The sequence below is a fragment of the Cygnus atratus genome, chromosome 5 (assembly GCF_013377495.2).
Source record: "Cygnus atratus isolate AKBS03 ecotype Queensland, Australia chromosome 5, CAtr_DNAZoo_HiC_assembly, whole genome shotgun sequence".
NCBI classification, from domain to species: domain Eukaryota; kingdom Metazoa; phylum Chordata; class Aves; order Anseriformes; family Anatidae; genus Cygnus; species Cygnus atratus.
The window spans coordinates 35,403,076-35,430,779 of NC_066366.1; the positions used below are offsets into that span (position 1 = coordinate 35,403,076).

Sequence of the window (27,704 nt, forward strand, 5' to 3'; positions counted from 1 at the left end):
GAAGAGTGACTCGTACTCATTGGGATCTCTACCAGTTCTGTCTCTTGAGGTTACCAATTGTTGTCACAGGTTCTTGATATTTGTGACAACAATGTTGCTGTAGTCCAGGAATTAGCATAGGATTTTGCATCATCCTGCATGCATAGTTAAGCCTTTGTTAGTAGTTCAAGCTGTTATGACTCATGGACTCTCAGTAAGGAGCCAGCAGCATACAACCAAGACTCGCTTCTCTTAGAAACCTGAACTGTAGCCAAGGCAAGGACAAACACCCCCTCCCTGAGGAGGGGTGTCTTTTGCCCACAGAGACTTGCAGACACCCGTATAAAGGCAACATGTTGATGTAAGTGAAGAACTTCACCTGACAGAAATATGCATGAGGCTCTTGAAACCTCAGGAGAGATGTTCTTGTTTACCTGGAAACTGTGAAGATGGCTTCAAGTTTTAATCCCCAAGATTTACCATGCATGTTTCCTGAGTCTGTAGTTCCATCCAAGTGGAAGACAAAGTGGCCTCCATCCACAGGTCAAGGTGACCGTTCCCTGAATGGTCAGGGTGAGCTCTGTTGGGACTGTCCTCCTCTGGTGTAAACCTCTGCAGCTATACTACCTTCAGGGAGGCTGCTCTGATTTACACCAGCTAAAGGTTTTCTCCTCTGTCTTGGTTAAAGGTGAAGTATTTCTGCTGGGATGCACTTGGAATGCACACCAGTATATGAATTCAAAAGTGTGCAGGGATCAAAAGTCATGGTGCTTATGGTATCTTTAAGGAGCCTGTGAGAAGAAGAGAGGAGAGCACTCTCAAGGAGGAATTAACCCACCCACCAAGCCTGAGACAAAGTGTGTGTGTTCAGCTGATGGAAAAGGGCTCTGCAATGAGTCTTCTGATCCTTATGCTCACCTGATGGGGTAAGACTTTGATCTTCATCTTTACTCTTGTAAATTTGTAATTGTTCTGTTCTAAACCTTCATGTTATTAGGGACAGAAACCTATATTTTACCCTTTCACTAAGGTAAGCAGCCTGATTATGTGCCTAAATTCAGGTAACGGGAGCTGAGTGAGCCTGGCTCAGCACAACTCTGTGGTCTCCCCTCTGGCCAAGGGGAGAGGCAGGAGATGCTGGAGGGAGATGAGTTTTGCCTATGAAAAATGGGATGAGGGAAGTCCTCATGAGCATCCTCACCACCAGGATGCTGTGCTGTGCCACAGCCAAGATTCCTCTGTGAAGGATTTTCTTCACAGATTGCCTCTTAAAACAGTGAATTCTCACACTGGCTCTTTTTTTCCTTTTTTCCTTTGGCTGTTTTCCTCTCTTCTGCCAGAACTGTGAGCCATTCCCTGTTCTCACCTGGAAATGAGATGCAATTCAGTTGGATGCTGCTGCCTAAGCGCATTGGGGAAGGCACCAGGTGTTACTTTATATTCCAGGACATCACAGATCCTATTTCTGCCTGGTCTCGGCCAGTACATTACAGCTGGTTCATATTCATATTCATATTCATAAATGCTTGCAGCTCTCTCACCTGACACTTGAATCACTTCTGCAAATCAGGTTTCATCTCCTGGCCCATTTCTGAAAATGCAAGGCATGATGAATGTCATCAATATATTGTGGTGGTTAATGGTGCCTCATGGCAAGGGCAAGTGATGAGCAGGGATGCAACGGGCTCTGGTCAGCTCAACTCCATAACAGCTTTGAGTATTTATTGATAAACAGATTTATTTTCTATTAAATCCACATGAATTCTTTATACATGGGACCCTAACACCCAGAGTAATGTGTTTGCTCTCAATGTCATGGGGCAATCAAGACAGATTTTGATGTTTAACACTTAATTGTATATTCTCTAAGTTATATTAATGAAATGTTTGATGCTCATCCCAGTACAAAACAACAGCTTCAGATTCAAATTGCACTCATGGTCTCCCTGGCTTCCTCTCCCCAAGATTTCTGAGACTAATATTAAACTTCTCATTTATTTCTTGACTTTCAGGATCATGCAACTTCTTCTCACTCCCAAAAACTTTGTCTTTTCCACAGTCTCTCTTCCAAAACCAAGAAAGAAAAGCTATGGTATTTTTACTTTTACCCCAAACTGTTACAGTTGTAGCCAGAAAATGCTGCTGAAGACACAGCCATCCTGTTCAGGGCACCTTCTGATCTGTTCGAAATTGGCGAGGGGAGAGGAGTGAAACAAATAAGGAGAAAGGCTTAATTGCTAGAGAGCAAGGGCAGAGCTGGTAACTTAGCCTATGTCATCTGAATCTCTGTCTGATGTTTCATCCATCGATCTCATCAAACTGCAGGTACCAAAATGAGATCCTGAGTTAGAGATGAACATGACCTAAGGTCTGCCCACAGGCTGGTAGGTAAGATGCCTTCAACAGTGACTTGCTGCAGGCTGGTGTGGGTGTTTAGGAAAGCTGGAATGCCTTCTCTTCTCCTTCCCTTGGACTGTAGAAGACAAGCTCAGACCAGCTGGCTGACTTCTCATGGCTAATGTGTGGTCCCTACTGTCCTAGATCCCTAGAAATGAATGGTCTGGGTATCCTAGCTCTATGGCGTAAATTGTCAACTTATCCAATTTCAGATTAAAAATAATTTTAAAAGGCATCATTTTCATTGTCCTGTGTCTTTGTGCTCTCTCCCTTGGTAGACACGAGGCCCTGAATGGCAGAGGAGAATTGCACCTTGGTGGCAGAGTTCATTCTCGAGGGCCTGACTGACCAACCAGAGATGAAGGCAGCCCTCTTCGTGGTGTTTCTGCTCATCTACATGATCACCCTTTTGGGCAACATGGGGATAATCATCATCATCCAAGGTGACCCCCGGCTCCATACATCCATGTACTTCTTCCTTGGCAGCCTCTCGGTGGTGGACATCTGCTTCTCCTCTGTGATTGCCCCCAGGACTCTGGTGAACTTCCTATCAGAGAGGAGGACCATTTCCTTTGCTGGCTGCACAGGCCAAACCTTCTTCTACATTGTCTTTGTGACCACCGAGTGCTTTCTGCTGGCCGTCATGGCATATGACCGGTACGTGGCCATCTGTAACCCACTGCTCTATTCAGCCGTTATGACTCGGAGGCTGTGTGTGCAGCTGGTGGTGGGGTCCTACATCGGGGGCATCCTGAATGCCATCATACAGATGACCTTCATCATCAGGCTGCCCTTCTGCAACTCCAACGTCATCAATCACTTCTTCTGCGATGTTCCTCCCCTCCTGGCTCTGTCCTGTGCCAACACCTACATCAATGAGATGATCCTCTTCTCCTTAGCTGGTATCATTGAGCTTAGCACCATCTCCATCATCCTGGTCTCATACACCTTCATTTCCTTTGCCATCCTGAGGATCCGTTCAGCTGAAGGTAGGCAAAAAGCCTTCTCCACCTGTGTGTCCCACCTGACAGCTGTGACCCTGTTGTATGGGACGACAATCTTCATGTATTTGCGCCCCAGCTCTAGTTACTCCCTGAACACAGATAAGATGGTCTCTGTCTTCTACACAGTGGTGATTCCAATGCTGAACCCACTCATCTACAGCCTGAGGAACCAAGTGGTGAAGGATGCACTGAGGAGAAGAGCAGAAAGAATCACTGTTGGGGTCTGAGCAGAGTTAATGACACAGGAGCCGGCGAAGACCTTGGGAAACCACAAATGCACAGAGCATCATAGGTCAGGACTCAGGCCACCTGGCTGTGGGGCTTTGTCTCAGGCTGTGGAGCCTCCATCCATGCAGGTGTTCTAAACATGCCTGAATCAGGCCATGTGCAACTGTGTAGTGTGAGGTCAGCCCTGCTTTGAGCACGAGATGGGATTCTTTTGATCAGAAAGGACATCTGGGAGGCCTCTAGTCCTATGAGTGCCAAGTTATATGCATTCACATGTGTGCGTATCCACAAAAATGCAGCAATTCCATATTATACAACGTATTTATGTATTATATTCCTTTGTGTTCACATACACATTTGTTACTGATTTCCATGTCAATCCCTAGCTCAAATTAGCTGTAATACCAAGCTGTAGCCCTCTGCTTGGTAAATGAAGGGGTGTGGGACATGCTGTTGTTGGGTTTATCAGAAAAATGCCTATACCAGAAAAATGCCAAATAATGTCACAGAACATTTCCTGATCCTGCAGAGTTTAGCAGCATGCCATGATTTGGGATCAGCATTTCTCCTCAGGGTTAACCTGGGCTTACATTTTCTTGGTAAGAAATTAAAAATATTTATGTTATCCAGAAGGGTTCATGAAGGCAGGACATCCCCCCCAGGATTAGACCCAGGATCTGGCTGGGGAGGTGGCTCCTTCAAAAGCTCTTCCTGGGAAAGATGGGAACAATATCTGAATGGGTAAATTATGATGTTTTAGTGTTGGGGGTGAGGTGGGGGGGGGGATAACTGTATAAGGTGAATAAGACAACTGAATATGAAATATGATTTTTTAAATAGGTCTGTTTGAAACCAGGCTGCTAAGTTACCAGAACTTTGCAGAGTTAAATTGATCTTTTAGCTTTTTTTTTGGGTAGCCATATGCATTTCTCCATTTTTTTTTTCCTCTCACAATTTCTGACTTTCAAAGGCTTGAAACAAAGCTGTAATTGGCTTACTAATTTATGCCCATAGTGTCTTGTTAGATACAAAGAAAATATTTTCAGTAGCGGCTGCATCCTGTGATCTTTCACTTCACCATGAGGCAGTGGGGAAAAGGACTTTAAAAAGGGGGGGGGGGGAAGAAAAAAGGGGAGGGTAATAATAAAAATAATAAAAATAACAAAGTATGTATTTCTTACACAAGAAGCAACTCCTGCCACAAATTACAGCTCCCACCTTTCACCATTTTACCTAGAAACTGCTGTGGGTGCTGTGAAATGCTACTGTTCCCCTGGTGGGTTTGCCACAATCATTTTTTCCCCACCCCAAAAAACTTTTCTACATTCCTCTAGCACTTCCTCAGTTCAAAGTAATGGGTGTCCCCACAAAGGTCTCTGGAGGACACTCAGAGGGTCATCTGAGGAGAAGGCCAGGGCTCCTCCTGGATGAGGACTCTTTAACTTGGTGTGAGTTCTACCGTCATTTGAGGAAAAATCCTCTCCCAAACACATCAACCAGTGGAACATAACCCACACAGTGATGTGACCTTGGTCAGCACCTAAAACTTGAACAATTATTTTTAACACTGAAGTCACCACCCCAAAGCTGACTCTCATTGCTGCTGGCAAGGCAACACGGCAGGCTTGTACAAGTACACCACAGACAAAATGTTGTTCCTTGGACGTGCCTTTCCTTCTCAAATGCTGCATTTCACCTGCCACTGAATAAAATCCATGCCTGTGTGCACATATATGACTTATTGCTTCTGTAAGTGTTGTGCTGTCAGCCCCTAGAGACACACAATGACCAAAGCAGTCTCGTTCAGGTATTAAAAGGGAGCGCTGCAGGGGGGAAATGCTAAATTATTGGCTAGGAAAGTACTGATCAGCATTTCTTGTACATCGTCACCATCTATTGGGCACTGTTGGAAATATCTACTCCTCCTTCTGTTAGCTGAAAACTTTTTTTTTTTTTTTTTGGTCCTATTAAGCCTTGGGTAACTGAGAGGCTTGGCGTTGAGCAGAAGGACAGAGAAACAGCATGTAAGTAAAACAGGGCCCTTGTGTTGCCTCCACAGCCGGTGACCCATCACAGAACTGGGAGAGAGGGAAATTTTACTGCTGAAATGAGGTTTTTTTTGAGTGAGGCCTCAGGTTAGATGAAATCCAGATTGAATCCAGATTGAATCTTTTTATATATATATATATATATATATTTATTTATTTTTTTTATAAAAAAATAATCCCAGGTGAGCAGGTCTTCTCAGTGCACTCAGATGCTAAATTAAATGGGTTAGGCTGCTTGTGTGGCTGCCTGGCTCCTGCGTAAACATTTTGGATTCATTCTGTTGACATTCCCTGGGAAGAGTGACCCTTCATGGTTAAATTTTGGTTAGGGGGATAGCACTGGAGTCCCCCAACTCCCATTTGTTTTTTCTGGAGCAGATGAAGAGCTGACTTACATCTTCCTCTAGGATGAGCTGCAGCCTGCAGGGCCACACCTCAGCTTCCTGAACAAAGAGCAGGAAGAGTTTCTGGCTGAAAAATAAAGGCAGGTGCATCAAATGGAAAGTAAGGCTTTTCTCATTATAAGCATAAACTTAAAAAAGTAAGTGCTGGATTTCTCATCTCTTGTAGTCTGGACTGGGGGTTGAATGAGTTCAAGAGGAGCCATGATGTGTGTATGTGTGGAATAAGGGCTTCTGAATATAGACATCACATGCATAGTGTGGGGAACTACAAGAAATCATCTCTGGTATGAAACTATTAAAGACAACATTTTTGAGCTGATGTTGTTCAAATAAAACCTTCTGTTGCCATCAATGCTAAAAGACCTTTGGCTGTAGCTTGCCCTGCTGGGTCTCAGGACATGCCTGGGCTCTCCAGAGGCTGAGTTTAGCTCGATGGGACAATTCCCCATTGCTTGCACTGTTATTCCCCCCATTACCCCCAGCTTGGTGAATACTTCAAGCCGATGAGCCCTGGAAGCACAGGTTGATGCTGTGCACCTCTCCAGCATGAGCAGGGAGCAGCTGGAAGTACAACAACTGTCCTCTGCTTGAGGACAGCAAGGACAGCCGCCCTCAGAGACCAGAAGGGTGCTGGACGTGCAAACACAAGGAGCACTTGTGCAATTTGTATTAGTAAGCCTTTGTAATTAGTAATTAGTAATTAGTAAGCCCGCTGAGCAATCAGTGCAACCCACTTGCTCCATGTAGCATCAGTTGCATGATGTGTAGAGGGGACCCTTCCTTTGAACATCCAACCCAGTACCGGCAGTCGGGGTGCCAGGAGGTGCTGCGCTTCAGTACTGACCACTCCCGAAGCAGATCGAACTCCCTCATATGCTGCCAATATCTCCTTTTCGGTTGGAGTATAGCGGGCCTCAGATCCTCTGTATCCCCGACTCCAAAACCCCAGGGGTCGACCTCGAGTTTCCCCAGGTTCTTTCTGCCAGAGGCTCCAGGTGGGACCATTCTCCCCGGCTGCAGTGTAGAGCACATTCTTTACATCTGGTCCTGTTCGGACTGGCCCAAGGGCTACTGCATGAACTATTTCCTGTTTAATTTGTTCAAAGGCTTACTAATTACAGTAATTAGTAATTACTCTTACTAATGAGTCTTTTCTGTACTTTTAGATAATTTGGACTCTCTAGGACTCCTAAAATAACAGCAGGACATTTTAGGTCTATATTTTAGGCATGTTCCCATACCAAGATTTTGAGAATATCATTCACAGTGAGAGCGGATGAATGGCTACCTAAGCAGGACAACACATTGCAGACTGTTCTGCAAGGCATTGCTCTGCAGCCAGGGTCTCGTGTCTATACCTTTGTGGTTGAAGTGCTGGAAAAAACTAATGACGAGCTGCTCAGTGAGTCAAAGAGTGGCTTATTGAATGGTCTTGCAATGCTTTGCCTAAGAAATGCAAGATCTTATTGAATTTGAGCAGGTGGCGTAAATGCAGGTCCTTTTCCCATGAGGAAAAACAAGAATATTTGTGCTTTTGCTGGCAGCTAGTTAGCAGAATATTGAACTACTGGCTGTCAGCACGAGCAGTGTAGGACCCGAGGCAGGAAGGTATGGGTTTAATTTTAATTTATCTCCATTCCGGTCAATGTCTTCAAGAAGCGGGGAGATGTGATTCCTGACAGGGAGCTTCAGCTTCCCATTCTGAGATGAAGCCTGTGCCCCTGGTTAATTGTGCAGCTTGGGCCAATCCTCCCGGTGTCCCCATCTCAGCGTCTGGATGCTGCCTCCAGGGTAGGTCCAGCCCTGGGCCCCGGCAGCTCTGTTTTCATTAGCTGCAGCCCGTCCCCTGGCTCCTTGCAGGGGTCTCAGAGATGCTGCTTCCCCTCAGGCGGTGGAAAAAGTGTCTCTAAATCTCCATTAATAATAACGTGAGGCCAGACACATTGCTCACAGGACATCTGAAATTAGGTGTCTGGCTCTGGAGCGGAACCTCCCCCCTGAGCAAAGTGTCATAAGATCATGATGGCTTCTAAGTGTGGGTCCGCTTGTCAGGTTACAGATGAGATGCACTCTCTCTCTGCTCTCTGGTGTAATGCTATCAAGTGATGATTAATGTTATCCAGGAAAAAAAATCAATGTTTTTTTATTCCATCCATTGCAGAGTGTCATTTTAGGAGCTGCAGCTTTCTGTCTAGTGAGCAGAGAGTCTGAATTTATCTTTTACCTCTGGTTTCAGCATCAAGTCCAAAACAAAAACCCAGCAAGACAAGTCCCGGCTCCTATTACTGCTCCACCTTACACGAGGACAAGTTATGCTGGGAGAGGTCGCATTTTCCAGTGCTTTCACCCAGATGCAGTCTTCCTGGGAGATCTGCTGCCTGAATTCACAGGTGTGCTCACACTGGACATGGAGCACCCACCCAGGCTCTGATGCTGGCTGGAGAGGTGTTCCTGTCCTTGTCAGAAAAGACAGGGCAGATATGACCACATTTAAGCACACAGCATGCTTTAAATTAGATGTATTTAAGCAGAAATGATGCTTAAACTGCAATCTTGATGTGAGTGTGATCTGAGTATGACAGGTCTGAACCAATATAGCCAGATGGTGGATGTGGCATGCATGCTTTGTTATATGCTAACCTGTTACTTTTACTTTCTCCTTTTCTTTGGTTATGTGAAGCTGTACAAATTTGTCCAACAATTAAATCCATTTCCCTGGTGCTTTTGAGCAAACTGCAGGCCAGCAGTAGGGCCCAGACCATGAGCTGCACCACAACGTCTCCAGCAGCTCCATCGTTTGATGAGGTGAAGCCGCTCCAGAAGGTCCCATCCAGGAGGCGCCTTGGTTAAGAAGCTGCCTGTCTTTGTACCTAGCCAATGACTGTGTTTCATCACTTTCTTTTAGAGAAGAATTCACTAGTTACTCTTCCAAAGGCTTCCAAATTTCTGTCGCCTGCAGTAAGTCTGTACGGGGAGCTCAAAGGGTGAACCACTGCAAAGCCACAAGGAACTGGACAGTCTTCTCCTAGGGCTCTTCTGAGGGAGTTTATAAGCTTAAGTGGCAGGACTGTGAGACTCCATTTTAGTGCAATATCTCACATTTTTTTATTGTCTCTATCTGCCTCTTCTGCTGCTGATGTCTTTACAGTGTGGATGACTGTGCAACATGCCCTTATGGAGATGTCCTTACAGTGTGGTTTCCAATTGCATTCGAAACGTGGGTTCCTTCAAAGAGGTACCCAAAGTGTAATGCTGAAGTTTGAAGTTCCTGAAGAAACCACCACTGTCACTGGTCTGATTTTTTGCAAAATGGAGGCCAGAATCACTCACCTTTTTTCTGGTGGGCATGTGTATTCATCTATCACTGTACAGAAGACTGTCCTTGGGAACTTGAGGCTTTCTATAAATCCCTCAGAGATTTATACTGACTTAAAGCTTTGTGGCTGGTAGAAAAGAATTAATATTCAACATTGTTGACAGACTTGGGCCTATTAAGCATTGTCATTTGAAAGATGTATTGTGGGTACACTGCTTGTATACTCAGTATGGTTGAAGACAATTCTACATTTGCACCTGAATTCTTTCTCCTGGGCTTTACGAGCCAAGAAGACCTGCAGGTGATATGCTTTGTCTTATTCCTTGCCATCTACGTGGTCAGCCTAGTGGGAAATCTGGGGGTGATCACATTAATCAGAATTGATTCTTGCCTGCACACACCCATGTACTTCTTCCTCAGCCACTTGTCTCTCCTGGATGCCTGCTACTCCTCCACCATCATCCCTCAGGCCTTGCTGAACTTTTTGGTGAAGAGGAAGGCCATCTCCTTCATGAGGTGTGCCGGTCAACTCTTCTCCTTTGCCACCTGTGCCACTGCTGAGTGCTATGTGCTGGCTGCCATGGCTTACGACCGCTACGTGGCGATTTGCAACCCGCTGCTGTACCCTGTGGTCATGTCCCGGCGGCTCTGCATTGGGATGTTGGCAGGTGCCTACCTGGCCGGAGTGCTCAGCTCAGCCATCCACACGGTTTCCATATTCCATCTCCCGTTCTGCCATTCCAGGAGAATCAACCACTTCTTCTGTGATGGCCCGCCACTGCTAGCCCTCTCCTGCTCTGATGCCCATGTCAGCAGGGCGGTGGTTTCTGCTGTGGTGGGCTTCAACGTGCTAAGCACCACGGTCTTCATCCTGGTCTCTTACTGGCTGGTCCTGTCCGTGGTCCTGCAGATCCGCTCCGTAGCCGGGCGGCACAGAGCCTTCTCCACCTGTGCCTCTCACTTGGTCTCCGTCACTTTGTACTACGGCAGCTCCCTCTTCATGTACCTGCGCCCCGGCTCCACAGCCACCTTGGACCATGACAAGGTGGTCTCTGTGCTGTATGCAGTTGTAGTCCCCATGCTGAACCCTCTGATATACAGCCTGAGAAATACAGAAATGAAGAACGCCGTCAGGAAAGCGCAAGGTAGATTGCTCTCCTTGCTGCCCATCAGAGGTCCCATCAGGGCCAGCTGAAATGAGAGGGCTAGGGAGGCTTCAATATTACTTCCAATTACACACCTTCCAGCAGCAATTTATTATTTGGCTATTAACAAAAATAATAACCAACTTAATTTCATGCTTCAGAGAGCCAAAGGGAGGACATAGGCCCTGTCTTTGTCCCGCACCTTGCTGCTGTTGACATCAAATTGGTCCATGTCTGCTCGTTCATGTCTTCCATTAATGGCTGATGAATTTCCTGGCAATATGAGGCTGTTAACTGAATTTTCCAGCAGTTGGCTTGAGACCATGAATTTAGGTCACATGAAATAATGCTGTGACAGTGTTTTTTGTTTGAAATAATCTTTGAAGCCTGGTCTTGTTTTGGTTTGTTTTGTTTCCCCAACTTCAACTGCAGGTTATTTTTTCCCCGATTCACATTGCTTTTCCTATATTCATGAGCCTTGGTTTTTAGCCTAGTATTGAGTGTGGACAAAGCAAATCAAAGAAAAAAGAGAGTGGAAATTTTTTTCTACCCAGTTCTGGTACATTGCCAGAACTGACAGTCTGGTGCCTTCCAGCAGAAAAACAAATTGACAAAAAAGAAAAAGAAAAAAAAAAAGCACATTAAAACCATCTACATGTTTCTCCATCTCGCTTCCCCATCTTTACACAGTTTGGTGTTCTCTTCTGTCTTCCACTTCTTCTGTATTTTCTAGGTGTCTGGTACAAAATTATCATTTAATATTTGTGCTGTTTTATAACGTCTCTTCATCCAGCAGAAGCTTTCAGGAACATCCTCACTCATACTTTATTAGAGTAAACATAGGAATTCTGAGCTAATTCTGCTGCATCTTCAAAGCAGCTGTGCAAAATGATGCTTTTGAGCAAAGAAAGAGCATGCCATGCGGTCACCACCGAAGTGTATGGAAATATATCTGCTGAGAGGGCTCTCTGTGTCAACGCTCCAGCAATTCATGCAGCAAATGCTCTGTTAGGTTTGTTTTCAGCAACCTTCAATGCAATGTTAGATCAGCAATCAGCTTTTCCTGTTGCTTATAAAATGGTTCTACAGCAAAAGTTTGTGATATCTGGGGATAAATAAAAAGCAAGCTGCCCCGGGATTGTCTTCCAGTCTTTTCCTATCTGACTCATGTTTTCTGAGTTTTCTGCCTTGGAGCATTAACCATTCAGAGCAGAGCCAGCTTAGGCTTTCCTGGCAGTCAGTGGACACGTTGGCCTCCTGAAGGGACAGTTCAGATTTTGTCTTTTGCTGCAACCAAGTTAATGCGGGAAGGTACCAAACAATAATTCAAGCTTGACTGTAATGGTTGCTGCTGACCTGGCATGAAGAAATGTGTTTAGACAAATAATATAGAAGGTATTTAAATGAACATGTAAGCCATTTTATCTACGTTTTCCATATGATGCTCCACCAGTTTTTCTCAAGAGTCCTGCTCCTTTGAACCACATGCATGCTGGGTCTCTCCCAGCCTCCTTTTTGGAGAGAAAAGAGTGGTTCCTTCCAGTGTTGGAAAAAAGGTTAATTCTCTAATGGCTAAATTCAAAGCACACCACCTGGGAGGGAAGCCAGTTGACTAAACACAGTGCTCGAGTGTTGTTTTAGATGCCCCACAGTATTCTGGCTCCTCTTCCCAGAAGCTCTAAGTCTGAGTTATGTTTCCGACCTGCTACCCATCCAGCAGACCCCAAACTCCCAAATACCCATAGTCCCCTTAAATAACACATATTCAGGGGACTGGATTCCGTACCCATGTTTGGTCAGATGAAGTCATTTCAGTGACCGTTTGGGTACTAAATGGGATGAGATGTGAGATCCAGCTTTCATCTTCATACCGCGCAGGAGCACTTTTGAAATTGCAATGCTCTGTATGACAGAACTATTATTAACCATTCAACACGTGCACAAATACTTCTCAGGCAGTTTAGGTTCAGGGAGAAATCTGAGCATTTTGTTGGGAGATGAGTGCCTCGGACTGATGGGATACATGTCCAGACCCCACTGATGCCTTCTGCTTGATGCTTGAGCATTGGGATGTTTATGACGATGGAGAGGCACCCCGATATGTGTTTGACTCATGAGCTGAAGGACCAAACACAGCCCCTGGGATGCCTCCACTTGAAGTTTGAGGAAATAACCAAAAAAAAAATATTTCTGTTTGCTTATTACTGAGAGTTGTATGGTTATGAACAGATCTCAAGCACAAGCACATTAGTATGAAAGCTCTCATTAACAAATAGATTTCAGATCACATGAGTGTTCATTGTTTCTCAATATGACAATTTACTTATAAACAGCTAAATTTGAAAACATTTCAAACTAATTTTCCAAGCCCTGGTTCAGTCCAATATTGAAAATAATATTAATTACAGTGCATCCCTTCTCTCCCAGGCTTCAGACTTGGCATTGCTCAGGGAGCGAGTCCCAAAGGTCAGCAAATGACATCTCCCTTGTAAACACACATACATCTGCCTTATAACCACGCTTATATAAGGCTCAGAAAAATAATTATTTGCAGATACTTGCATAAAAAAATATATTTGCATCTCTCCCGTACATCTCTACTGAAAGAGATGGACTCTACAGCTTTCATGCTGTGGCTTTGGTGACACAGATCAGAGCCTGCTTTGAAGATGCTGCTGGACCGACTTGATCTCTTTTCTTAGGAAAAGGGTAAGAACCGCTCTGTTGTAAAGACAGAACAGTGGAAGCCCCTTAGTGGCAACTTGGGAATGAAATAAGCTTCAGCACAGATTTTCAGCCCTAGGCCATCTGTAGCTTCATTTTCTTTGTCTTATCACACTTCAGGAAAGAGCTGGAGGCATGAGTAGAATCATCTGTGTTGGAAAAGACATTCAAGATCATCAAGTCCAACCTTCAAAGAGAGTAAAGGGAAAAGATTCCGGAACAAGTGAGCACAGGGATGTACAACTGAGAAAGGAGGGTAGATAAGGTAGATAATAGAGGACTTTGGGGGTAATTTTGTTTATACCTTGTACATTTTATAATTGTTTTGCTTTCCAGTGATCAAGCAGCAAGCCTAATCAAAACAGACCAAAACAAATAAGCAAAAAGAAAGAAAGACAGCCTTAATTAGCGTTTCTGTTTATATGGCTGACCAGCAGCTGTTGTCACACATTTCTGTTGGGATGAGAAGAAAATTCAGAAAAAAAACCTTCTGCTCCATGAAACCCTGTAGCGTGTGCTCGTGCTCAGAAGGAGCTTCATCCATGTCGGCAAGGTCTTTAACATCTAGAATATTCTGAACTTTGAAGCAGGTTAAGTAAGGTCTGCTTTGCTCCAGGGCCGGGGGCTCATGCAGGAGGTGGTCGTAACAGATGATTTCTTTGGGATGGGATTGTGCACGTTGAGGTCACCATCAATTTAATTCCCTTGATGAAACTGGATGATTTGTGTCCTCAAAAGCATGCTTATTTCTGTTGACAACAAATGGAGGCTACGTCTACATTTCCAGCCTGTTTTGTCCTAGAAGATCTTAGTCCAGTAGAATAAAATGAGTGACCAGGAAATATGCTCAAAGAACATGCTCCTGATCCCACCTAAAACTGATCCAGAAACATTTTAGATGGCTGGTTGAGGTGTAGACATCTGTAGGCAGATCTTCCATCTGCAGAGTGACTGGACACAGGAGATGGAAATATCCAGGTAACAGCTAGCTGCAACTTCTGAATTTTGGCTTATATATTTATTTTAAGACCATTTTTTAAAAGGGGAAAGCTTGAGTTGGTCGTAGAAAGCTTGCTGCAAGCTCAGCAAAGCTGTTCCAGAGCCAACACCTCTGCTGTTCCCCCTACCTAGCACTGGCAGGGATTTTTCTTCAAAAACAGACAAATTAAAAAAAAAAAAGAAAGAAAGAAATACCAGTTGCAAGTGCACAGCTTTGTGTCAAAATGAAAAGGCTGTGCCCCAACTGGTGATGCTATAGAAGAACACTGATTCTGTCTGAGGAAAAAAAAAAAAAAAAGAAAAAGATGAGAGAAAAATCCTTAAAATTTCCAGAAAGCAGTAGTGGGGATTCCTAGCTTCTCTCTTTTACACATTTTGGAATGTGTTTATTTGACTTTGATTTCTTACATTTGAATAAACTTTATGGCTCCTTAGTATATGCTGTATAAATCACAGCAGTATTTATTTGCTTTTAACACCTGTGTGATTATAGCCTTCACTTGTTTGACTTGGAAGTTTTGGCTAAAGACAGAGTCGCCTTGTAATTTTCTAAAAATTATACCACTTTCTATTGCATTTACTTTATGGGTGAAGCTGTGATTCTTCCACAGTATTTCTCTCTCGGAGCTTTATTTCACTGATTCATTTTATTTCTATGCAATTTCACCAGAACTTGATAAAAATATGAACGGTGAAAACTTCACAGCTTTGTCCAGCTTCATCCTCTTGGGATTCTCTGATGTTCCAGAGCTACAAACGCCCATGTTCATTATTTTCTTATCATTGTATGCATTATTGGTGATGGGGAACCTGCTGCTGATGCTGCTTATCAACACTGACCCCCAGCTGTACAAGCCCATGTATTTCTTCCTGACCCACTTGTCCTTCATGGACCTCTGCCTTTCCTCTGCTGTCATCCCCAAAGCCCTGGAGATCTTCCTGTTTGAGACAAGCAACATCTCTTTTGTGGGCTGCTTTGCCCAGATGCATGTTTTCCTCATGCTTGTCATCTGCGAGTGCTTTCTCCTGGGGGTGATGGCTTATGACCGGTACGCGGCTGTGTGCCAGCCACTGCACTATGCCGCCCTCATGTCCCGGACACGTTGCTACAAAATGACCGTGCTGGTGTACGCCACAGGCTTCATCACCTCGCTGGTACACACGGTGCTGGCGGGGAGGTTGGCTTTCTGCCAGGCGAGGAGCATCAACCACTTCTTCTGCGAGCTGCCCGCTCTCCTGCACCTCTCCTGCTCCAGCACCCGCCCCAACCACATCCTGCAGGTATGCAGTGCTGAGTTCAACATCGTGGGCTCCATCGTGGTGATCCTGACATCCTACGCCTGCATCCTGTACACAGTCCTGCGGATGCCTTCTGCAGGGAGGCGGCTGAAGGTGTTCTCCACCTGCACCTCCCACCTGGCCACCGTCACCATCTTCTACGTGCCGGGGCTGGTCACCTACATGCTGCCCAGCAAAGCCAGACCTCAGGATGAAGAGAAGCTGGTTTCCATCTTCTACACTGCAGTGACCCCCTTGCTCAACCCCCTGGTCTACAGCCTGAGGAACAGGGAGGTGAAGGGGGCTCTGAGGAGGCTGTGGGGCCGAAGTCTGTTCCCACATGTGCCCTGACTTTGAAGCTGCATTGGGAGCTCTGCAACTCTTTGGTGGTAACGAAGGAATAGTCATTAGCCGTCGTTATTGTTGAGCTTACAGACAGGGAGATCACACAGCAATAACAGGTACTGAGTACCAACACAGCGAGTCATCCACTTCAAACAATCACAATTCATTTTAATCATGGCATGAGCCTTCGATAGTCCATCAGAATAATTGTCAGTGCTTTCCCAGCAAAAACAATATGGTACCATGAGGTTTTGTGTATAGGTCATGTTAAATGAAAATGTGGCCAGCTAAAGGGATGCTCAAATTGGAAGTAAAGACTTACTGATGTTTTCTTTTCCAGATTAGTAAGTTTTTTATGCCCAAACTGCAGATGTGCAAATGAGCTGGAAGAGCTGAGGCTGTGTTTGAGTCAGTGCAGTGATGTTTGGAGACCTGCAGCTTGCTCCAGGCTCTGAATTTCTCTAGGAGTTTTCTGCTTGGGCAGCGCGTGGTTAACAAATTGCATTTTGCAGGAAGGACTCAGGTCTTTCCCTCCCTGGGAGCTGCCCCAGTGACCACAGCACAGGTCTTTGCTCATGCCCATGCCCTGAGGAGCCTCCCCATGGAAAGCTGTCAGGGACATCCTGAGACTGTGGGCATCCAGGTCAAGGTACAGATGTGGACTAAAGTGCAGATTTTCCCTGCTGTATAGAAGAAACATCAGAAACCACAAAGCCATGGCATTGGCTCAGGGGACTTGTATCAGTACAAACAACTTTCCATGGGCACACATAGATTAATTAGCATGTTGCCAGAAGCATGTCCCAATCAAAATCTTCACAAAGATCTTCCTGGGGTATGTTTTTTTTTGTTTGTTTGTGTTTGGTTTTTTTTTTGTTTTTTTTTTTACATCTACTTATCTTTTCTTTTTGGATAATGAGAGGCTCAAATTCTTTGTGTGGCAATCACTGAACAACACCTGACAGAATTATGGCTCTTCTGCAGGGTGCAGCATGACTGGGGTGAAAGGTGCTCTAGAGAGAACAGTAGACAGAAAGATTTTTTAACGTTTAATCAACACATGCCCTATATGTTCAATGAACTATACAATTTCTGGAAGAATGTGTACAGCCATTGTTGCTTGTATAAATGCTAAAGTGAATAAATACTGTCTTATTTAAATAAGCATCTTTGTAAACTACACTGTTGGTGGTGTTTTTTTTTTTTCTAAAAGAGTCATAACAAAGAACGAATGAATGAATGAAATGGCAACCAGTTAAAGCCACTATAGAGCTTTTAAACAAACCTTGCGATGGAGTTTGTATGAAAAGCAGAGGCATTTGGGCAGTGCCCCCCACGAGACAGACAGGGGCTGCTGAAGTGCTTCATTCGGGGTGACTCAGGATAGTGGGGCGAGAACTGTCACACATGGCAGAGGAGCTCGGTGCTCCTTTCTGCTCTGTCCTTCCACCCTTGATACAGAGGAACACGTCAGAGCAGATGAAGCGCAGTGCTAGACCTGTTTAGGGTACTGGGTGGGAATAAAATAGTTCCTCTCTCACTGGGACATCAGAGAGGGCAGCCACGGTCATTGCCCCCACCTGGGACATCCACCTTCAGCCACACATCCACACGTCTCTTCACTACCTCCAGGGATGGGGACTCCACCCCCCCCCCCAAGGCAGCCTGTTCCAATGCCCAACCACCCTTTCCATGACTAAATTCTTCCTGACATCCAACCTAAACCTCCCCTGGCACAACTTGAGGCTGCTTCCTCGCATCCTATCACTTGTCACCTGAGATAAGAGACTGACAACCTCCTCACTGTGACCTTCCACGGAGGTGCAGAGAGCGAAGAGTTCTCCCCTCAGCCTCCTTTTCTCCAGACTAAACAGCCCCAGCTCCCTCAGCCACCCCTCATAACTCTGGTTTTCTTGTCCCTACACCAGCTTCATTGCTCGTCTCTGAACACATCCCAGCAACTCAATGCCCTTCTTTTAGTGAGGGCCCCAAACAGCAAAATGCACGAACTGCTCCTCATGCTGGGCAAGACCATCTAGTGCCCAAGCTGAGAGTAACAGAAGCTTTTGTGAAAGGGTTTACAAAGATTTTTGGTTTGTTTTTCTGGTTTTGCCTCTTGTGAAGTGACCCCTGCTAAGCTGGATGCTCCGGGCAGATTTTACTTTACTCTATGTTATGCATCCACAATGCAGACTTTTACAACTGAGAAAAAATAAAATAAAATAAAATAAAATAAAATAAAATAAAAAAGTTGGGTTATTGTTATAACCAATGCAGTGGTTATGCGTAGGTCATGATCCCTGTGGCCATCAAAATAAATCACAGTCACTCAACTATTTAGCATCTTGATAAGTACACCAGAGCACAGCATGTAGACTTACTGCCCTCATCACCTGATCGCTCAGTGTCTCTGCTCCCTTTCCCTTTCCTCACTTTCCACGGCACATCCTCCTGGAAGAAAATGAGATTATTTTCTTGTAGTTTGCAGAAGTGAGGCTTTTTTTGGTTAGACCTCCACAAAGCCCTCCAGTTCTTGAGCTTGCTCCTGGAGGGATCACTGCTTGAATTAGTGCAACTTCTTATGAAACTAAGGCTAAAAGGGAGAATCCTTTTGAGCTTATTTTTACCGCCTTCTCTGATATTACCTAATTTGTGAATAAAGCAAGAGGTGACAAGGAAATGCTTATAAGACCTTTGGAGACAGGATGTTGGGTAACATGGAGTCTGCAAAATTTAAAGCAGGGTTAAAATTTGCTGCATCTGTTTCTCTACAAGTATGTGACTCCTGACTACTCTGCAGAGCTGATACAAACCTCTTGCTGCTTTCCCTTTACATCAGCTGATTGGGGTCAACTTGGTCAGTGGGCAGCTTGCAAAAATGATTTTTGCTGTGGCTCTTCTGAGCACATCCTTGACCTCCTTGTTCCTCAAGCTGTAGATCACAGGGTTCAGCATAGGGACGACCATGGTGTAGAAGACTGCAGTGACTTTCTCCATTTGCAGTGAGTACTTGGAGCCCGGCTGCATGTGGCTGAGTCCGGCGGGCACGTAGAACAAGGCGACGGTCAGCAGGTGGGAGGCGCAGGTGGAGAAGGCTTTGTGCCTGCCTCTGGTAGACCTGATCCTCAGGATGGAGACGAGGATGTATGCATATGAGATAATGATGACGAAGAGCACGGACATGGAAATGGTCCCATTGAAGGTTACGAGCAAAAGCTCATTGAGGTGGTTGTCAGCGCAGGTGAGTTTCAGCAGAGGGTTGGTGTCACAGAAGTAATGGTTGATGACATTAGGCCCACAGAACGGCAAGGGCAGCAAGCAACACGTTTGGGTTAGGGAGTTCAAAATCCCCCCCAGGTACGACCCAGCCACCAGCTGCATGCAGACTCTCTTGGGCATGGAAACAGCATAGAGCAGGGGGTTGCAAATAGCTACGTAGCGGTCGTATGCCATCACAGCCAGCAAGAAAACCTCTGTGGTCACGAACACAAGAAAAAAGAAATGCTGGGTGAAGCAGGCAGAGTAAGAAATGGTTTTATTTTCAACCAGGAAGACAATAAGCAGCCTGGGACAAAAGACAGAGGAGTAGCAAAGATCAACAACAGACAAATTGCAGAGGAAGAAGTACATGGGAGTGTGCAGCTGGGGGGTTGTCATGATCAGTGTGATGAGCCCAAGATTGCCCATCAGGGTGATGAGATAAATCACTGAGAAGACTATGAAGAGAGGAGTCTGCAGCTCAGGCTCACTTGTCAGTCCTAGGAGGATAAACTGGGTCACCACGGTGCTATTGCCTTCAGCCATATCACCACGTATCAGAGTAGCATACCTGTTGGAAGGAGGAAAAACTGGGAAGTACAAAAAAGCAATGGCATGGCTTGCATATGATGCTGCTATCAGCAAGTACCTTATGTTGACTGCCCACTAAATGTACAAAGCTTTGATAGTCGAGGCACCAGCTAACTCTGGTTAGGTTCCCAGCAAGCCCCCACGGGCAGAGCAACTCACCCAAAGCCCTTCAGAAGCTGCATTTTGTCCTCTTTAGTCATGAGGCTGAATTTAAAAATGAGTTTTCATTTTCAGAAAAAAAGACAGTAATGCATGATTCGAAAAAGCATTTAGAGATGCTGTGGTATATTTGTGAGGACTTTACAAATGTGCTGCCTCCTTTCATTACAAGTGGCAGCAGAAGAGGGGAACGTGCTGCTTTGCCCCACGAGAAGGCTGAGTGTGCCGGGGTCATGAAGACGTGGGACAGAATAACTTCTCCCTAACTTCAGAGAGAGGGGAACATCCCCCAGCCAGTGTGGGAATTCAGAGAAATGGGGCTTTGTTACACTTAACGTGTGTGTCTGCTCCAGCTCAATTAGCATTTACATGTTTTTTCTGCACTCAGGATGGGCATTTTCAGTCTGGGCTTCACCATTGCAGGACTAAGACGTGACTTGTACGTAATATGTATTTAGTAGAAATCTGTTAGTTGTATCCATGGGAATCCAGGAGGTGAGGAACAACAACAAAAAATAAATCATGTATTAGAAGGCTCCATACAGCAGAAAGAAAATTGATGCCTTCACTTTTCAAACCACAAAACACTGTGCTCATGGTATTTTTCTAATCAAGACCCTCCAGTCCCCATTACTCACTCTTTCCAGTGGAGCACAGCAGATTTCAGGAATCCTTCCTATGCCTGGAAGCCTGATTCCTGGTATAAAAAGCTGTTCTCCCGTTAATTAACAATAACATGATTGTGATAAACTGCAGTGGAAAACTTTGTGTAGGGATACGTAGGGAAAAAGAAAAAGGTAGTGGAATGAGATGACCCAGAAGGCAGGCAGGTGGGTGGTACTTGAGATGAACAGCAAGGAAAGAGGGGCCCTAAATCAGAAGCTCCTGGAAGCAAACCTGTGCCACCGCATCAGGAAAACCTCCTCTGTGCCTCAGCACCCTCGTACCCCTCCTTCTGCTTCTCTGCAGTACTGAGACCTCTCCCTAACGCTCAGCTGTCTCACGATTTTCAAAGACCCTTGTTCTCCCTTATTAAAGGCATGATTATTACCTACCCAACTCGAGCATGCTGTTCTCTCTACAGCACATTGCCCCGAAGGGTGGCAGGATGCAGGGGGCAATGCCTGGTGGTTCTGCTCATGCACCAGGCATCAGTGAATGTGTTACTTAAACACCTGCGTTGTAGTGGTTCCCACCAGGGAAACCAAATTTGGGATCCATTACCACATCCCACATTTCCCGTATGCAGCTAGAGTCCTACTTACAGTTCCACAGCAGATACCGTCCTCCGTTTACAAATCCCTTTGTGAGTTGCCAACAACCACAGATAGCTGGTAGGATATTTCTTGGTTTTGGCTGCAGCTGCTTTTCCCTTCCACTAAATGAACATCTTCCTGAGTGCACCTGAACACCCTTACCATATAGAAAATCCACCCCACCCTAATGCTGGGACCAAGTTCTCTCTTTCTCAAGCAATGATCAATATTCCATCGGGAGTTGCTCCAGGCACTGCTGCACAGTTTTATTCTGCTTAGAGAAAAATCCTGATGGCCAAAAATCCCCCAGTACCAAAAGTCGTGCTGATTCCTCACGGGCTGAGACCTGTGCAGGTCTCCCAGACTACACAGCTCCTTCACAGCATGCTCCTGCCCTTGGCTTCCCTCTGTCTGCTCTATTCATTTTATGTGTTCAGGGCAGGAGAGCAACTCTTCAAATGTTTTCTCTGAGATTTTGTCCCAATGAGATGGTGACACCTACAAAGGGAGCCTCCAGGTAACACCTAGTCATTAGAATTTCAGATGTATGGAAAATGTAGAGTCTGGGTATATTTTGTTAATAAGCTTTTGCTATGTAACAGTAATCTTACAAACTTGAATGCTGTGTGATTTAACCCTACACTGGATTTGAAGCGTGTGCCTACAGTCCTGCTTTCCCTGCATAACACCGCGCTCTTACCCAGCATCCGAACGTGTTTCTGCGATTTGCACACCAAACGTGCATGTTGTCCTAAGGTAGAAAGAAGAAACACGATCCATTTTTCTCCATTCTTAGAAATATTCTGATGTTACACGCGGAGGGAAGTTTGCAGACGCGCCGCTGAGAAGTGAGGCAGAACGGCCATGGCAGCCCTGCCAGGCACCAGCCTTTTGACCAGGGCGGGTTATGCAGCATCCCCAAGGGCTTGTGCAGGGGGACAGCTGCAGGGTTTATTTACTCCTTTGGCCCTCATTGATAAAATCCCCAAAGTAAGTCGCAGCTCAGCAAAGAGTTTCATGCCAACCACAAAGGGGATCATTAGAAACTCTCGTAAGAGTCTGGGTAAGCGTGGACTTAGGTCTGGTCTCCCCCGGCTAACCATGTGGAAAGTGCTCATTAACCTTTGTTTGCTCAGTGCTGCTGTGGATGGGGTGAGATGAGGTGGGGGGAGGAACCTTCATTTTGGCAAAGCCACGGGGGGGAAAGAAGCCATATGAGTATGCCAGAAAAAGCTTAATGGGATGCCAAGGTTGGGCAGGTGTGCTCCCCAATTCATGTGTTAGGAAGATGGCTCCTAGAGAAGTGGAAGTCTGCTCGAGATGAAAGCGACTACTGGGTGCCTGCCTGAAGGCACCGATCGGTGACGTAGGTGCCCAAGCTCCTTATAATCTAATTGACAGTCTGATCTACCTCTCCGAGCTGCTTTTGCAGGCAGCAAAGGAGAAACACATTCTGCCCTGAAAATGTGCATCAGAGGATGCATTCCATCTGCAACCGCAGACCAGGTTCCTAACATTTAGACAAGCAAATGAGACCAGATTTGTAATTGCTAATAGGTGTGGGTTTGTTTTGTTTTCTGTAGTTTCTTCATTTTTGGACAGCGGTTACATTTGTTCCCTTCACCACGAAATCCTCCCTGTGATTTAAGACGCAGCAGCGCCCACAGCCAAGGCGATTGGCACTGGAACCTCTGTCAAAACCCCCAGACACTGTGGTTTTGAACACACCAGAGAGCACGAGTAACAAGGCCTTTTCAGCCCAAGCAGTGGCTATTTGGCAGCTATTAGGTGTATCATTAGCTTTGAGCACTGTATGTAGCAAGAGCACTTGGAGCACCTGAAGCTTCAGATTAATTTCCCTGCTGAGTGTTGGAAGAGGCTTAAAAACCAGGGTTATCTTAGCAATGTTAATAGGATCCCCCTCTGAAACAAGCCTGGCTTCTTGTTTTATAAGTCTGCAAAGAGCTGACCCACAGATCTGTTGTCTACAAATCTTTCAAGTCACTGTTAACACCTGGATTAAAACATGAATTTCCTGTATTCAGGCCTGAGCTTGATTTGTCAGCTATTGTCATTAATGGGTTTCCTCTTTAAAACTGAGATTTTACTTTACCTGTGCAAGCTTCAGCAACAAGGTTTAAGCTATCACTCCAGAGAATTTGGTAAATGTATTTGTATATAAATTTTATTCTGGAAAGAAAAAAATAAAGCACATTGCTTGGACAAGTAAAAGGTTATGCAAAATACAGAACAAAATTAAAAAAAAAAGGCATGTTTTTTCTCCTTAGTCTGGGATCTATGTCTCTGTGTGCACAATGTGGAAGGATGTATTAAGAAATCAAGAGGGTGAGGAGGTTTCCATTTTAGGTTTATTGACATTTTTCTTATTAAACATAAAATTGAGCCTAGCGGGAAGATTTGGGGTTGGAGAGCTGCAGTTTCAGGTCAGCTTGTCCTCGGTTTATGCATTAAGAGCAGGCTAGGGCTTTGGAATCCACAATACAGCTTTTTTTTCCTTTTTTTTTTTTTTTTAAACAACAAAAAAAATTACTACAGTAAGAGAAGGAAGCCAGTACCTGAGGTCCTCACTAAAGGGAGAAGCTTACATCATTATTTCAAGTCTCCTCCCAATTCCACCTTGCCTTCCATTCATGTCTCCCCATTTTCTGACTCTGCCGCTTGCACCTTACCTCTTTTTAGATGAGCTGTGTCAGGGAGAAACCTCTCCTCCAATACCTGTGCCTGATTCGCTCTCTAGGTGTTCAGCTTTTCATCTCTTAAATCTGAAGGGGATTTGTGGTTGGGTGTCACCTCCCATCCCTGAGGCCTCACTGTCGAAAGCCTCCAACCGACAGAGGCTGCAGCTGAACTGCTGAACGCAGCCCCCTCATTCCTCACCCACCACCTTCTTGCCCCTGTCAGCTCCACCCAGCTGCAGATCTCAACCCTCTTTGCCCCCCAGCCTTATGCCTTACTACCGCTGCTGAAGCACTCGCATCTTTCACTAGCCTAGCCTTGTTGGAAGGACTATGACAGCAACCCGCACAGCATCCTTCCAAGCAGTGACACACAGGACAGAAAGACGACTGTTTGTTATTAGCCAAAAATTCCCAGTTGAGCATAAAAACTAACAGCTGGGGTTTGAGTCTGCTTATTTCCCCTTTTTGAATTTGGCTGCGGCATTGCTGGTCTTGGCTTTCTTCTTCGCCGACCCCTTGGACTCAGGCTCCTTGCGCTTGGCCGACGTGATGGAGCCCGTCACCTTGAAGAAGTCGTCCAGCCGGCCCTGCGTGCTGCCCTGACGGCTTTTGCTCAGCCTTTTGACGCCGTTGCGGACGCGCTCCTCGTTGAACTGTTTCTCCACGCACATGAACTGGACGAGCTGCTCTTCGTTCGGCTCCATCCACTTCAGCTCGATGTCGTCAGGGTTGACCACGTCTGGCTCTAGAAAGAGCTTCTGGGCCTCCTTGTGCAACCAGTTCTCGGGCAGAGGGTACTTCTTGGTGTCTATGTGCTGAACGATCTCCTCAATGGTTTTGTGCTGTCTGATGAGCTCAACGGCCCGCTTGGGCCCGATGCCGCGGATGCTCTCGCAGTAGTCGCAGCCCAGGAGGATGCATAGATCCACAAACTGCTCCCAGGTCAGATCGAGGTCCTGCAGGATACGGTTCAGGTGGAACTCCTGGATGGGCAGCTTCTTAGCTTCACTGGCAGTAAGATGCCGCATCAGCACGGGACTGCCGAAGGTCAGGCAATCCATATCTTCCGTGGCGGCCGCGTAGACCTTCCCTGCCTTCACCAGGGTGGCACAGCTGGCTTCCGCCTCCCCCGGGGCCTCCACGTAGGGGATGCCCATCAGCATCAGCAGCTTCTTGCACTCGTCGGTGTGCTGCTGGGTCACCTTGACCAGCCTCTTGCTGAACTTCTCGATGTTGATCTCCTCTCCGGCCTGCTGGGCCTCCTGCAGGTGCTTCTCGGCCTCAGCCCGCCGCTCGGTCCTCTTGGCCAGCTCCCCCGACTTCAGCTGCGGCGGCTTGCCGTCGAAGACGTACACGGGCTTGATGCCGTTCTCCACCATGCGGATGGTGCGGTAGAACATGCCCATCAGGTGGCTGGTGGTCTCGCCCTCCTCGTTCTGCAGCACCTCGGCGCCCTGCCGCACGGCGATCAGGAACTGGTAGATGCTCATGGAGGCGTCGATGGCCACCTTCCGCCCGAAGTACGCCTTGATGTCGTTCTCACGGATGGCGCCGGGCGCCACGTCGGCGATCAGCTTGGCCAGGCCGTGGATCCCCATCCTGCGGGGCACAAGGGCTGCGCTCAGCGCCCGCAGGGGGCTGCGGGGACCGGGCAGGGACAGGGGGATGGGGACGGCACCCCCCAGCACCGGGAATCCGTGCCCTGCAGGCTGCAGACCCCGGCACCGGTCCCGGTTCCAGACCCTGGCCCTGGCCCCGATCCCATTCCCGGTCCCGTTCCCGGTCCCGTTCCCGGTCCCACCCCGCAGCCCCAGTTCCAAGCCCCATCCCCGGTCCCGGTCCCGGTCCCGGTTCCGGTTCCAGCCCCCGGCCCCGTTCCCGTTCCCGTTCCCGGCCCCGGTCCCGTTCCCGGTCCCTGGTCCCGGTCACAGCCCCTAGTCCGGTCCCGGTCCCGGTCCCGGTCCCGGTTCCAGCCCCCGGCCCCGGCCCCGGCCCCGGTCCCAGCACCGGCCCCGGGCCCGGGCCCCGGGTCCGGGTCCAGCTCCCGGACCCGGCCCCGGCCCAGGCCCCGGGTCCGGGTCCAGCTCCCGGACCCGGTCCCAGCCCCGCCGTTCTCCCCCCGCCGCCATTACCCGCCCCGTCCCGCCGCCGCCGCTCCCGCGCTCAGCCGCGACGCCCGCCGGGAGCCGGCGGAGCCAATGGGGCGCGGCTCCCGCCCGCTCCGTCCCCCCGTCCCGGCACGCACCGCTCGCGGTTCCGCTTCCGACGGGGGCGGGCAGCGGCGGGAGCCGGGGCGACGTGTCGGGACGGGACGGGACGGGACCGGGACCGGGACCTGCGGCGCCATGGTGGGAGCGGAAGCGGGACCGGGACCGGGACCGGGGACCGGGGACCGGGACCGGATAAACGGGGAACGGGGAACGGGAACGGGGGCTGAGGAAGGGAACCGGGAACGGGGCCGGGGAGGAGGAGAACGGGGCCTGCGGCGGAACCGGGAATGAGAACCGGGGCTGGGAATCAGGAGCTGAGGAGGGGAAGCGGGGACGGGGAACGGGGACCGGGGATCCCGGGAACCGCTAGCCCCGCTGCCCGTCGCCGTGCCCCCGCAGGAGCTGGAGGCGATGAGCCGGTACACCAGCCCGGTGAACCCGGCCGTGTTCCCGCACCTCACCGTGGTGCTGCTGGCCATCGGCATGTTCTTCACCGCCTGGTTCTTCGTGTATCCTGCGGGACCGGGGACGGGGACGGGGACGGGGGTGGTGGTGCCTCGCTGTGCCCCCGTTGTCGCCTTAACCCCCGGCCGGCAGCTATGAGGTGACCTCCACCAAGTACACGCGGGACATCTACAAGGAGCTGCTGATCTCGCTGGTGGCCTCGCTCTTCATGGGCTTCGGCGTCCTGTTCCTGCTGCTGTGGGTCGGTATCTACGTGTGAGGCCGCCCGGCGCCCCCCCGACGGCTGTAAGCTGCCCGAGACCTTCGTGCTGTGCGTGATGTCTGCGTGCAGGGGGTGCCTGGAGACCTGCCCCCAGGGCAGCTGCTCTGTACAAAACCCAGATTTCTTCGGGGGTAGATTTAGGGCATGTAAAGGGCCGGGCCCTGATCCCAGCCTCCGCAGGGCAGCCCTGGGGTTTAAGCAGTGCAGCTGCCTCACAGCACACACCTCTGCCGCTGCTTTTCCTCCATCAGCTGCGCTTCTGCCAGCGCTGAGCTGCAACGCAGCCACTGGCTGATTTAAGTGGAGAGGGGTCCTGTGCCCCTCTGTTAACTGCGGTCAGAACTGGTGTTCATCGCAGTTTGAGGAAGCGTGTTCGCTGTGCGCATTCCTCTGCTCAAGGCATGTTTCTGACCCAGCAGCTTCTGGTGGGGGATCTGCCCCCGCACTGTGCGGGGCTTTCTCTGTGCTCACACAGTGCTGGCAGGCTGCGGTTTGAGTGGCTGCAGCAGCGTCCAGGGCTGCTCTGGGTAAAGCTGTCTCACCTCCTTCCTCTCTCCTTTGGTTCCAGGTGGGAGGCCCTGCAGAAGTTCTTTTTATATTTCTTTTACACTTCTACAAAGAAGCCTGTGTCAGGCATGGACTGTGCTCCTGTCAGGTGTCTGCTGCCAGCACAACAAACCAAACCTGAATAAAGCTGGCTTCGTGATGTACCTGCCTTTGGACTTGCGGTTTGTCTTTCAGATGCTTTTCACCTGGCTTTTTGAAACAGCCTCGATTTCTGCACAAAATCCATGAGCCCTGGGATGGTCCCCGTATTGCACTTGAAATTCCAGCAGCCGTCTCCTTGGCTGATTTCAGCAGCTGGAGCAGCTGTTTTGTAAGGAATCAAGCACAGTTTGTATTTCCTTCTAGGCTATTGAACACACAATTGGAATTG

General features: G+C 47.7%; 6 protein-coding genes across 6 annotated transcripts; 4 read left to right on the forward strand and 2 right to left on the reverse strand.

Annotated features, from left to right (window-relative positions):
* Nucleotides 1–2,626: 2,626 nt before the first annotated feature.
* On the forward strand, nt 2,627–3,607 carry LOC118244727 (olfactory receptor 1052-like). The gene has a single exon (XM_035539870.1). The coding sequence runs from the start codon at nt 2,669–2,671 to the stop codon at nt 3,605–3,607; it is 939 nt and encodes a 312-aa protein (XP_035395763.1). The 5' UTR covers nt 2,627–2,668.
* Nucleotides 3,608–9,605: 5,998 nt separating this feature from the next.
* LOC118244302 (olfactory receptor 1020-like) lies at nt 9,606–10,571 on the forward strand. Its single transcript, XM_035539189.1, has one exon. It carries the CDS (start codon nt 9,606–9,608, stop codon nt 10,569–10,571), a length of 966 nt encoding a protein of 321 aa, XP_035395082.1.
* A 4,357-nt stretch (nt 10,572–14,928) lies between these two features.
* Nucleotides 14,929–15,873, forward strand: LOC118244303 (olfactory receptor 8I2-like). The gene has a single exon (XM_035539190.1). The coding sequence runs from the start codon at nt 14,929–14,931 to the stop codon at nt 15,871–15,873; it is 945 nt and encodes a 314-aa protein (XP_035395083.1).
* A 2,829-nt stretch (nt 15,874–18,702) lies between these two features.
* Nucleotides 18,703–19,773, reverse strand: LOC118244304 (olfactory receptor 1052-like). The gene has a single exon (XM_035539191.2). The coding sequence runs from the start codon at nt 19,669–19,671 to the stop codon at nt 18,703–18,705; it is 969 nt and encodes a 322-aa protein (XP_035395084.1). The 5' UTR covers nt 19,672–19,773.
* Nucleotides 19,774–23,484: 3,711 nt separating this feature from the next.
* On the reverse strand, nt 23,485–26,063 carry FEN1 (flap structure-specific endonuclease 1). Its single transcript, XM_035539833.2, has 2 exons — nt 25,963–26,063; nt 23,485–25,429 (listed from the first exon to the last, which is right to left on the reverse strand). Exon 2 carries the CDS (start codon nt 25,426–25,428, stop codon nt 24,283–24,285), a length of 1,146 nt encoding a protein of 381 aa, XP_035395726.1. The 5' UTR covers nt 25,429; nt 25,963–26,063; the 3' UTR covers nt 23,485–24,282.
* Nucleotides 26,026–27,482, forward strand: TMEM258 (transmembrane protein 258). The gene is made up of 4 exons (XM_035539868.2): nt 26,026–26,178; nt 26,440–26,549; nt 26,638–26,790; nt 27,336–27,482. Exons 1-3 carry the CDS (start codon nt 26,029–26,031, stop codon nt 26,762–26,764), a joined length of 387 nt encoding a protein of 128 aa, XP_035395761.2. The 5' UTR covers nt 26,026–26,028; the 3' UTR covers nt 26,765–26,790; nt 27,336–27,482.
* Nucleotides 27,483–27,704: the final 222 nt, after the last annotated feature.

Excerpts from the sequence above, each read along its gene's own strand:
- LOC118244727 (XM_035539870.1), top strand. The coding sequence starts at position 2,669 with ATGGCAGAGGAGAATTGCACCTTGGTGGCAGAGTTCATTCTCGAGGGC.
- LOC118244302 (XM_035539189.1), top strand. The coding sequence starts at position 9,606 with ATGGTTGAAGACAATTCTACATTTGCACCTGAATTCTTTCTCCTGGGC.
- LOC118244303 (XM_035539190.1), top strand. The coding sequence starts at position 14,929 with ATGAACGGTGAAAACTTCACAGCTTTGTCCAGCTTCATCCTCTTGGGA.
- LOC118244304 (XM_035539191.2), bottom strand. The coding sequence starts at position 19,671 with ATGGCTGAAGGCAATAGCACCGTGGTGACCCAGTTTATCCTCCTAGGA.
- FEN1 (XM_035539833.2), bottom strand. The coding sequence starts at position 25,428 with ATGGGGATCCACGGCCTGGCCAAGCTGATCGCCGACGTGGCGCCCGGC.
- TMEM258 (XM_035539868.2), top strand. The coding sequence starts at position 26,029 with ATGGGGCGCGGCTCCCGCCCGCTCCGTCCCCCCGTCCCGGCACGCACC. Across the intron at positions 26,179-26,439 it reads CCGGGACCTGCGGCGCCATG|GAGCTGGAGGCGATGAGCCG; the intron begins GTGGGAGCGGAA and ends GTGCCCCCGCAG. Across the intron at positions 26,550-26,637 it reads TTCACCGCCTGGTTCTTCGT|CTATGAGGTGACCTCCACCA; the intron begins GTATCCTGCGGG and ends CCCGGCCGGCAG.